Source organism: Bactrocera tryoni, unplaced genomic scaffold (genome assembly GCF_016617805.1).
Source record: "Bactrocera tryoni isolate S06 unplaced genomic scaffold, CSIRO_BtryS06_freeze2 scaffold_964, whole genome shotgun sequence".
Lineage (NCBI taxonomy): Eukaryota > Metazoa > Arthropoda > Insecta > Diptera > Tephritidae > Bactrocera > Bactrocera tryoni.
The window spans coordinates 38,013-50,003 of NW_024396615.1; the positions used below are offsets into that span (position 1 = coordinate 38,013).

Genomic DNA, 11,991 nt, shown 5'->3' on the forward strand with positions numbered 1-11,991 from the left:
CATCAGTGAATAGCTTTAAAGTCAACTTCCGGTCGTATAGTCGGAATGCGTCTTAATTAAAAGCAGCAGAGTCGCTATTGCGTCAATTAGCTGGGTTGAAGTTGACACAATTTGAATTTTAATATCTATATAATACTATTTATCCCATATTGCTACAGAGTATAATAGTTTTGTACATCTAACGGTTATTTGTAATACCTGAAAGTAATGGAGATAAATATAGAGATATGTATATAAAAGTGATGCCGATGACCAGACGAGTTGAGTTCCAGAGACTTTCTGGCGGGACTTCCAATACATGAGCGTATTTTAGTTAGCAAAGAGCCTTTTGCATATTAAGTACCAACGCTCACTTGTATATGCGTACATTTGCATGGCCTTGCGCTGTCATCCCACGTCATTTCAAGTGTGCGCTTTATGCCAAAGTTTGTATTTGTTCTTCACCCGTTTTCCCACCCGGAAGTGCTTTAATGTGCAAAAAATAATTTCTCTCCCACAGTATATTTAACCCAAAAAAAATTGTTTGTGAAACTAAAAAGTGTGCAATGCTGATAGTTTTTGTAATTCACATTTATATGTACATATATATTGTATACATTAGGGTGGGAAAAACAAACTTTTTATTATTTTTCCTTAGATACCGTGAACGGGAATTTTGATAGTATAATTTTGTTTGGCACACACATATACTTAAAACAATATTTGATACATTGTGTATGAGCAATGCTTAAAAATTATGCGTGTGCATTTTGCAACATGTTGCTGTAGAGTATAATAGTTTTGTTCGTCTAACGGTTGTTTGTATATATAAAGGATCAGCATAAAGTGACGAGTTCAATTCTGGGTGACTGTATTCGTCCGTCTCTCCGTCCATCTGTGCAAGTTGTAACGTGAGCAAAAATTGAGATATCGTAATGAAACTTGATACACATGTTTCATAGCAATATACCTATTTTTGAGTTGATCCATGCTTCAGAGTATAATAGTTTTGTTCACCTTACGGTTGTATGTATCACCTAAAACTAATCGAGATAGATATAGGGTTATATATACATATGACAGGAATGACGAGACAAGTTCAAATCCGTGTGACTGTCTGTCTGTCTGTACGTCCGCCCGCCTGTTCGTTTATGAACTTGGTATCTAAATATGTTCCTTGGCAAAAAAGTAAAGACAAGTTTGTAGATGGACGTAATAGAACCATCGTCAGGCCCATAAAACGCCATTACAGGAAATCGTATAAAGTGCAATAACTTAGCCCTCAATTAAGATATAGAACAGCAATTTGGTACAGAAGATTGTAGTAGTATGGGTCATCTGTACGCTAAAGATTTTGAAAAAGTGAACGTGACCGCTGCCGCGAATGGGAGACATCCGTCTGAAACCAGCGCATACAGTGAAATATCTAGGGCTCATCCTGCTGTAGAGGACAAACAAAATAAATTATAAGTGACTTTCATAAAAACAATGAAGAAAAAAATCAAATTTATTGGCAGCATATTGCATAAGACCACAAATTTAATTACATACATATGTATGTACATATCTAATTTTTTGTAATCTAATATATAAAATTCTCGTGTCCCGGTGTACGTTATTGAACTCCTCTGAAACCGCTCGACCGATTTTCGTGAATCTTAGCGTGCATATCGGCTAGGGTGGAGAATCGGACAACATCTATTTTTCATCCTCCTTAATGTTAAGGGAAATTGAAAAATTACCAAAAAGTAACAATTTTCCATACACTTTTTTTTCAATTTTTGTTTGTTTTGTTTTTCAATATTTTTATTTGTCAATATTTGAATCATTCAATTTCGGTCGCATGCTTTTTTTATTCCGGCTATATACATATACATATACATATATAAGAAAGTTGCGTTAGTTACACCATTTATAACTCAAGAACGGCTGAATCGATTTAACTGAAAATTGGTGGAAAGGTAGCTTAGAACCAAGGCAAAGACATAGGATACATTTTATCTCTTTTTGTCAAAATTTAATTCAACTCATATATACAAAGATTATATTTCAAATCATCCTCCTTTCCTTGAATATATGCGCACAATTTTAAACAGATTCTTCCTCAAAACTAATACAATTGCTAATACAATTGCTAAGTGGAAAAGAACTGCAACCAAATGCGCAGTGAAATAGATTATAACTGGCTCAGTAATCCAGCCGATTTTTTCGTCTTTCCACGCCTGAAAACCGGTTCACCATGTGCAGTCCACTAGAATGACTGTCGATTGAACTCCAGTGAGAAATGATGGAGCTATGTTTCTATTGTCACACACCAACACAAAAATTCGGTTTTACTTCAAACACTTCTCAGAATCAGTTATTCGTTGTTCTGTTGGATTATGAACTTGCGAGGTAACCACTTTATACAGAGCTTTTTCCTCTTTAGAGCATCATTGTCCTCGGTTCCCCAAAAAGCAATGCTTTATTATTACACGAAATGCTTTATGATCCATTTTTTTGTAAACTAACACAAGTTGCTTCAGAAAAATGCTATATCTTATTAACGAATAGTTATAATGCAACTAATAGAAATCGTATAGATGGTAGTAGTAGTATTATCTATGTATCAGCCACAGCGAAGCGTGGACGGGTCCTCTAGTATAATATAATATAATCGATATTTTTTATACATTTGACTATAGGCATGCTAATCATTTCTGTGTTTAGTTTGTCAGAAATATTTATATTCGAAGGCATATATTAGTTGAAGTTAATGTTTGGTCGTTTCTTACCCTGATCAGGGCATATTAAGTTTCCTAGGAGGAAATGTCGTAGACTACTGTAAGCAGACTGATCGATCAAAATTAAGTACTTACGTATTTGTAGGGAAATCTTTGTTATCTGACGAGGTATCTTCACGACATGTTACTTGGATTATTGTGAAAGACAAAAACAAATTATTATTTAAAATTTCGAGATAGATATATTATTATTTAAAATTTGTTTAGGTAAATATATACTAGTGATTCAAAAAAAAAAATTTTTTTTCATTTGGTACTCGGAAAAATAGGTTCCTAGACACCTCTAAGAAAGCCTCTCCAAAAATCTATTATAAATATATATTATCATAAAAACCGTATATTTGAAAATTATCCTACAACTCTGCCATCCCCTTCAAAGTAGTCCCCTTGGGCAGCTATACTGCGATTCCAGCGCATTTTCCATTCTTCGCAACATTTCTGGAACGCTTCGACTGGGATGTCCGCGAGTACCCTCGTCACGGCCGCCTGGATGTCCGTAATCGACTCAAAATGGGTTCCTTTGACCACCGATTTTGTTTTAGGAAACAAAAAAAGTCATAGAGTGACATGTCGGGCGAATAAGGCGGCTGTTGCAACACAGCGATCCCTTCAGAGGCCAAATACTGGGACACGCTGAGGCGCGTTGTCGTGATGAAGGATCCAGTTACGAGCGATGTCTGGGCGCACCCTGTTGACTCGTTTTCACAATCTTCCGAGTACTTGGCAATAGTAATTCACAGTTTTCCCCGGTGGAACGAATTCTTTGTGGACGATTCCACGTTTATCAAAAAAGGAAATAATCATCGTTTTCACCTTCGAGTTGCTCATGCGAGTTTTTTCGGGCGGGGGCCGCGCGGAGACAACCATTGTAAAATTTGGCCATCGAAACACCTGGGCACGACTAAGAGCACTATCACCATGCACTCTTACAATTTTAGCGTACGTTTCCGAAGCTGTTTCGCCCAATCTGGCGCAAAATTTTATCGCGACGCGTTGCTCTTGATTTCGTTTTTCCATATTCGTGACGAGCACTACAAATACACGTCTACTCAACTTGACGCAGCAGGCGAACTAAACAAGCTAGAGCGATGGTACATATATCAATGCCGGAAAAAGAGAAAGGGAATTTCAACGTCACAGGTTTACAATAAAACCAGTCTCATTACTTAATTGTCAAACCTCGTATTGTCCAAGTTATAGTCTTCCAACATATCCGACTACTATAATATGTTCTAACCGACAGACAAAGCCAACGCTAATATCTCTGAAAAATTGTATCCATCAAACCAGTATGTATAAATTTTCACGATAGGACTCAACAAACATGCAAAAGTTTAAAATTCCCGTTATGTTTTGAACATATCACTATACGGGTAAAAATAGAGATAAAGATATTCATAAAATATATTTTTCCTGAGCTTTATTATACACTTCATGTACACTTATGTACATCTATTAATATGTATATGTAGGAATGTTATTTATGCTGTTTCCTGAATACCTAAATCTTAATCAAATAAGATTTTCTAGAAAAAAAAGTAATTTGTGTCTAAAGATTGGAAAATATTATAAAGCTTTTATACTATATGTATATATATTTACGAGCTCTTACAAATAGTGAGAGTATAAGTAATGAATTAATAATAGCATCATAAGCTTTCTAAATATTTTATTTTCAGTCACTATCGTGTTCGAAGGCAACATGTATGAGCAGTGTTATGGCGCTAGGGACGGCGCCAGTTGAAGCAAGAAAGTCTGATATAGTTATGGAACATGCTAAAGACTTTTTGGATCAATACTTTACATCAATAAAAAGGTAGGTGATCAAGATTTTAAACTTTAAAATTAAAATTAAAAAAAAAAATATTAAAAATCTGAGTACAGTTCATCCTACAATGTAGGAGAGGTAAAAAGTTTTTTGAGATTTAGGTGATTTGGACAAAGTTATGCCCTTAGGGTTAGATGATAGAGTTTAAAAGTGAGTGAGGTCCGACTACATCCAATTTTAATTCTTATATAAGGCCGTTTTATATGAAATAGATAATTTGAAAATCGGGTTATATCGTGTATAGCCGGCCCCTATTTAATGGTTATGAAGACATCTTTGCTTTCAGTTGAAATCACACCGTATTTATTATTAAACTCAAATATGTAAGGGTCAATGAGTAGCTCTTGAGAATACTCTAGTTTTGTGCCAAAAATTAAAGACATTTTTTCTCATTTTTTCATAGGCCTAGGTCACAATATAAAGATTGTCGATCATCCAGTTGGTTTCATATGTATCGGTAACTGGGTTTGTTATCTCATTGAAGTTTGGTAGATATTTTTTTTAATAAAATGTGAGTATAGTTTAATGACAAAAAACATATTTCAGGCCTTCATGCATTATACTATTATACATACTTGAATAAATAAAATAAAGAGAAATAGTTTTGATTTTATATTATTTACTTTCCTTTGTTTAAACCTTTATTTACATTACAAAAATTGAAAAATATTATCAAAATAGCAAAAATCTTTATAATGTCAGTTTGGTTTTAAAAAAATAAGAGAAAACTGAGAGAAAAATATCGAAAACATAATTATAATAATACTTCAATTAATTAGCGTTGGTTTTTTTTATAATTTTCCAGTTGACATTCTCGTTTTAAGGCCATTTCGTAGACTGAAATTTTATTCATCTCTACGCCTACTCATGGCTGAAAAAAAACAATTTTTATTGCTAATAAACTTATTGATAACAAGTAAGGAAGGGCTAAGTTCGGGTGTCATCGAACATTTTATACTCTCGCATGATAAAGTGGCAATCGAGATACCATTATTAGCAACTTTATTGCGAGAATATAAAAATGATGCCCTCTGAATTACATGAAAATATCTGAGAGATTTACCGATATTTTCGGTGAAAAATTAGGTTAGGTTAGGTTAGGTTAGGCACTGAATTCTTCGTGTTCGATATCAGGGACCTTGAAAAGTTATAGTCCGATCACGACAATTTTTCCACAAGGGATACCTCAGCTCAAATACCGTATTTGTGTAAAGTTTTATTCCGCTATCATCATTGGTTCCTAATGTACTATATATTATACAGAGAAGGCATCAGATGGAATTCAAAATAGCGTTATATTGGAAGAAGTCGTGGTTGTGAACCGATTTCACCATATTTCGTACATGTTATCAGGGTGTTAAGAAAATATTATATACCGAGTTTCATTGAAATCGGTTGAGTAGTTCCTGAGATATGGTTTTTGGTTCATAAGTGGGCGACGCCACGCCCATTTTCAATTTTTAAAAAAAGCCTGGGTGCAGCTTCCTTCTGCCACTTCTTCCGTAAAATTTAGTGTTTCTGACGTTTTTTGTTAGTCGGTTAAAGCACTTTTAGTGATTTTCAACATAACCTTTGTATGGGAGGTGGGCGTGGTTATTATCCGCTTTCCTCCATTTTTGAACTGTATATGGAAATGCCTGAAGAAAACGACTCTGTAGAGTTTGGTTGACATAACTATAGTAGTTTCCGGGATATGTACAAAAAACTTAGTTGGGGGCGGGGCCATGCCCACTTTTCCAAAAAAATTACGTCCAAATATGCCCCTCCGTAATGCGATCCTTTGTACCAAATTTCACTTCAATATCTTTATTTATGGCTTAGTTATGACACTTTATATGTTTTCGGTTTTTGCCATTTTGTGGTCGTGGCAGTTGGCCGATTTTGCCCATATTCGAACTTAACCTTCTTCTGAAATACGTGTACCAAGTTTCATCATGATATCTCAATATTTACTCAAGTTACAGCTTGCACGGACGGACGGACGGACAGACGGACAGACGGACAGACGGACGGACAGACAGACATCCGGATTTCAACTCTACTCGTCACGCTGATCACTTTGGTATATATAACCCTATATCTGACTCTTTTAGTTTTAGGACTTACAAACAACCGTTATGTGAACAAAACTATAATACTCTCCTTAGCAACTTTGTTGCGAGAGTATAAAAATATAACATGTACAAAAATCTTAAAAGCAAGAGCGCTTTGAATACTTTAATGAATAAATTCATAATCTTGCCATTTGAATACGTTAAAATTTGCCTCGGATATGGTCAGCAACATTTTTTATTAAAAATAGTTGTTAAAGAAAACAAGTAAGAAAGGGCTAAGTTCGGGTGCAAACGAACATTTTATACTCTTGCAACTTACAAGAACCAAAGCCAGGGAAATACCTTAAGATGTAAAATGCCATATACGCATACTCTATTTAACTCTTACACTGACCGACAAATTCGGCATAAGATTTGTTAGGAAACGAAAATTATTACCATATACGTATATAGAAGTTGCGGTAGTATCGATCCGATTTTATGAATTAATTATTATTATGCCACAAACTAAAAAAATTTTGCCTGGTTTTCATTAAAATACCTCACATACAATCAGCAATCATATGGAGGAAATTCAGCCGATTGTTCGAACATTTTTTTGTCCAATTTTATATATGTACATATGTACTTAAGGCATAAAGATGCACTGTTATGAGCTAAACATGCTCTGTAGTTTTCGAAAATCTTTATATTAGGTGTATTAGGGCTCAGGGAAGTATTGCCCCGACTCAACCCATTTTTAAAACCATTGTCAGGAAAGGATTCTGTCTAAATTTCCATTGCATATCTCCCACATATTCTATATCGAGGGGCTTGAACAGTTTTGGTTGGATGTGGAGTTATTGATTTGACGCACCTCGATATGGATTGTTAAATGTGTATATACCTAAATATAAGGTTGTGGAATTTTTCCAAATGCACTGCCTTAATGGCTTTATGAAAACTCCAATAACATGAAGAAGGTTAATTGGCTTAAATACTTGTATGTGAAGTACGCACATTAAATTTATTAGAGGGCGGGGCGACACCCACTATTTCAAAAATATTTGCCCACAGGTGCCCTTGGCGATTTTTGGGTGTGGCAGTGGTCCGATTATGCCCACCTACGAATTCGTAGAACCCAGATACGAAGTTTTATCATGATATCTCAATTTTTACTCAAGTTACAGCTTGCATTTCCCGGATTTAAACTTTTCTCGTCATTCCCATAATTTATACATATGTATATACATAACCCTATATGTGTCTCGTTTAGATACTACCGTTAGGTGAAAAAAACTATTTAAAACTTGGTTTTAAAGGCAAAAAAATTATATGTTTGTGTTTTTTTTTTTGCGTCGACATCAGTACTATAATTTTTATTAAATTTAATGACATATTATTGTGCAACTTTTGAAGTATATTAGGAAAAATTTCCAAAGAAAACTATTAATAAATAAGCCTGTGACGGTGAATCTCCAGAAGCGCCTTGAAAAAAACTCGTTATATATAACTCGTTACCGAATCATCTGAAACAAAAAAATTGATATGACTTTTAAAGTTGATGTATTTCTTAAGTTAAAAAAATTGTTTTTTCTATTTTTGCAGCACTTGGAAGTAAAAAGCGCGATTTTAGCTCAAAAAATCGCGGTTAATTTGTTAATAAAAAGTAGAAAAAAATGGAAAAAAACCCCATCTGTGAAACAGTAATGTTCAAACTTTCAAAAAGGATTGGTTCAGTAGATTTTGAGTTCTAATGTTCTCGAACATCAAAAATAACATTTTCGGGAAAATCGCTTTGAAGTTTTTTATAAATAATTATTTTTATACATTATAAGTCAGGTATCACGGCCGGTCGTTTACAACGCTGTAACTCCGTTAGTTGGACCTAACCCCAGAAACCCTCCCCCCCTTATACGAAATATGCTTGCAGCTTTTAAATTATTTTAAGCATGATGATTCTATTAATCATAAAATTGTTCTCCATTCAACCTTTTTAGAGCTTCAAGCGTCGCTCACGATACTCGTTGGAAACAAGTGCGTCAAAATATCGAATCTAGTGGTTCTTATCAACTTACAGAAACCGAATTGATTTATGGTGCAAAATTGGCTTGGCGGAATTCATCGCGTTGCATTGGACGCATACAATGGTCCAAATTACAGGTGACATATTATATTAGGAAGTCGAAAAAGTATTTTTGTATTTCTAATAAAATTTTTACTTATTTTTTTTATATTTATAATAATAAGTAAATAAACAAATATGTATCATTTTGGTCGACCACTTTTTGCTTTCATCAGTGTAAATGAAAGTGTAGAAATTTCCAGAACGGTAGCAAGCGAACCATAGTTGTGCTGCACGAACTGATACAGCATCGTCTGCAACCCTTTTTATACAAAAATTTCGAAATATAGCGAAATTCTCCATTATTTTCACTCACTTTTGCTTCAGCTTCCCCGGATTTTATTTTTTGGTTGAATGAAGCTTAAAATCTCACCTTTCCAACACTATATGGCATGACACAATGTGACTCATAGCACTGGAGATATACGACTGCAACGACATCTATTGACAAAATACGAAAAGACTACCCAATATATTACGTTATAGCTATTAAATAAATATGAATATACCATATAACATCATTAAGGATTTACGAATGTGTTTATGTTAGTTTAAATTTTTTTTGATACGAATTGAGGGCTACTGGGATTAGTCAAAGTCAGCAATGGATCTGAAAGATTAATATCAATAAGCTGATATTTCAATAACAAAAGCTGGAGGATGGAGCCATGTATAGAAGTGCAGAATAGAGTCAGTTCACTCAAGTGAGGAAACTTCTCTGATCGCCATTCACTTGGGAGTGGCCAGAAACAATTATTTTACATATGGCTCAAGCAGCTCACGACTTCCGGTCGAGAAGGACGATGTGTCCAAAGATGCCTTCTATGAGCGCTTCGAGCGCACGTATGAGAGCTGGGCAAAGAAGGTATCTTTGGCTCTACGGTCGGTAAATTCAGTCTCCACGACGAAACATCCCCTAAATGGATCGAGGCTGATCGACTTCTAGTTTCCAACATAAAAAAATTCATCAAGCCACCGGTCTGTCTCCGGATCGAAAAACCACCAACTAGATCGATCATGTTGTGATAGACGGAAGACTCGTCTCCAGTGTTTTAGATGTGCGTGCGCTCCGAAGTCCTAACATCGACTTTACTTTCTTGCAGCCAAGATTCGCACCCGCCTCTGTGCAGCAAAAAACGCACGTCAACAAACACAAGGAAAGTTCAACGTCGAGAATCACAACAGACAGCAGAACGATTTTCTACTCGGCTTGCACTCCTGCTCTCTGAGAGCACTCGTCAACAACTCCGTATAAGGGAACTGTTGGACGGCATTTACTTACAACTGCAACCGAAATTTTTTTCGGAAAATGCAAAAGAACATCTGGTATGACGAGAAGTGCCGTGTCGCAGCGGAGAGAAAACAGACTGCCTATCTCGCAACGTTACGATCGACCACAACTCGTACGGGATGGGATAGATACCGAGAGGAAAGAGGCCGAAATGACAAGCTGGCCGATAGGGGTAATGCTCGAAAATTCTACGAAAAGATGCGGCGACTAACATAAGGTTTCAAGACCGGAGCATACACTTGTAGAACCCCCAAAGGTGATCTAGTGATCGATGCCCTAAGTATACTAAAATTATGGAGGGATGACTTCTCCAGCCTACTGAATGGCAGTGAAATTACAACACCAGGAGAAGGCGAACCCGATTCCCCAATCTATGACGATGAACCAGACGGTCCATTGCTTGACTATGAGGAAGTTCGAATCGCAATTAGGTGTCTGAAGAACAACAAAGCGGTGGGACCGATGGATTGTCAGCCGAGCTATGCAACCACGGCGACAAAGAACTGACAAGGAGTATGCATCAGCTTCTTTGTAAAATATGGTCGGACGAAAGCATGCCCAACGAAGAGAATCTAAGTGTACTCTGCCCAATCTACAAAAAGGGTGACCTCACAATCTGCGCCAACTACCGTGGGATAAGCCGCCTCAATATCGCGTATAAGGTTCTATCTATCAACAAACTGATTGGACCTTATCAGTGTGGCTTTAGACCTGGAAAATCAACAACCGACCAGATATTCACCATGCGCCAAATCTTGGAAAAGACCCGTGAAAGGAGAATCGACACACACCACCTCTTCGTCGATTTCAAAGCTGCTTTCGACAGCACGAAAAGGAGCTGCCTTTATGCCGCGATGTCTGAATTTGGTATCCCCGCAAAACTAATACGGCTGTGTAAACTGACGTTGCATTACCAGTACAGTTTTACTGATTACTGGAAAAATTAGCAGTAAAAATATTTTTTTTACTGGTTACTGAAAATAATTTGCAGTAAAAATATTTTTTACAGCTTACTGAAAGAAATTGCAGTAAAAATACTGATAATATCATTTGATTTGCAAAACCAGCAAAATATTTACTCTTTACTGAAAATAGTTACTGGTAGTTAAAAATCAAAAGCCAACCACTAGGTCAATGAAGAATTAAAGAAAATTCGAATATTTTTGTTTTCATTGAAACATTTATTTCAACTTGTTATCCGCCATTAGCTTTTCTTAAAACAAGCATTTCGAAATTTGCATAGCTGAGTTTTTGCCTTCTAGACCGGTTAACAATACCAGCGAAAGAAAACAACCGTTCTACAGGTGCAGATGACGGTAATGGGGTACTATATTTTAGAAAATCGTCTTTAATAGCCTGATGTTTATTAAAACAACTTGTTGTGGCGTCTCGTTCCACCAGGTATAAAAGCGTTTCCTGAAGATAATTGCCTGAGTCAGTGGAACCACTCTGTTTGCTTATATCTATTTAAGTGAATATAAGTATGCATAAATCAAATATTTAATTGAAAGTCAAATGCAAAAATTTTACCATTACTTTCTTCCCCGAAATCAAGGAAGGTTTTTTGAGAAGTTTGAGGCGGAACACGTGTTGCGTCATCTGCTATCTTTCCATACTTCACCGCATAAGTGTTGAACATTTTTTTTACTTCTTCTTCTGTTTGCGTCGTTGCTGCTTCTAAAAGGGCTTTTAAAAATCTTTTAAGCAAAGCTATTTGCATTTTTTCGCTTATTTCGGATAAATACTTAAAGCTTGCAGGCTCCAAACGACGTAGTTTTATTCTCAAAGTCACTATAGTGGGGATAAAGTAACCAAAATACATGGTCTTTTCGCCCTGAAGGAAGTCGATCGCTTCTGCAATAGGCCTCATAAGCTTTGCGTACTCCTCTAAGTACTCAACTTCTTCCCTGAGAATGGTAGGAATTTTTAAACGGTAACGCAATTCTGCTAAA

The 11,991-nt window shown here is 35.9% G+C and overlaps 1 protein-coding gene across 1 annotated transcript in view; it reads left to right on the forward strand.

The window, feature by feature from the left end:
- Positions 1 to 8,786, forward strand: part of LOC120782153 (nitric oxide synthase-like) — a gene marked incomplete at its 3' end in the record, with an annotated part of 32,125 nt that extends 23,339 nt beyond the window's left edge. Inside the window, exons 3-4 of the mRNA XM_040114288.1 lie at positions 4,442 to 4,578; positions 8,624 to 8,786. Coding sequence (XP_039970222.1) covers positions 4,442 to 4,578; positions 8,624 to 8,786 — 300 coding nt within the window. The remainder of the gene's footprint in view (positions 1 to 4,441; positions 4,579 to 8,623) is intronic.
- Between the last annotated feature and the right edge of the window lie 3,205 nt (positions 8,787 to 11,991).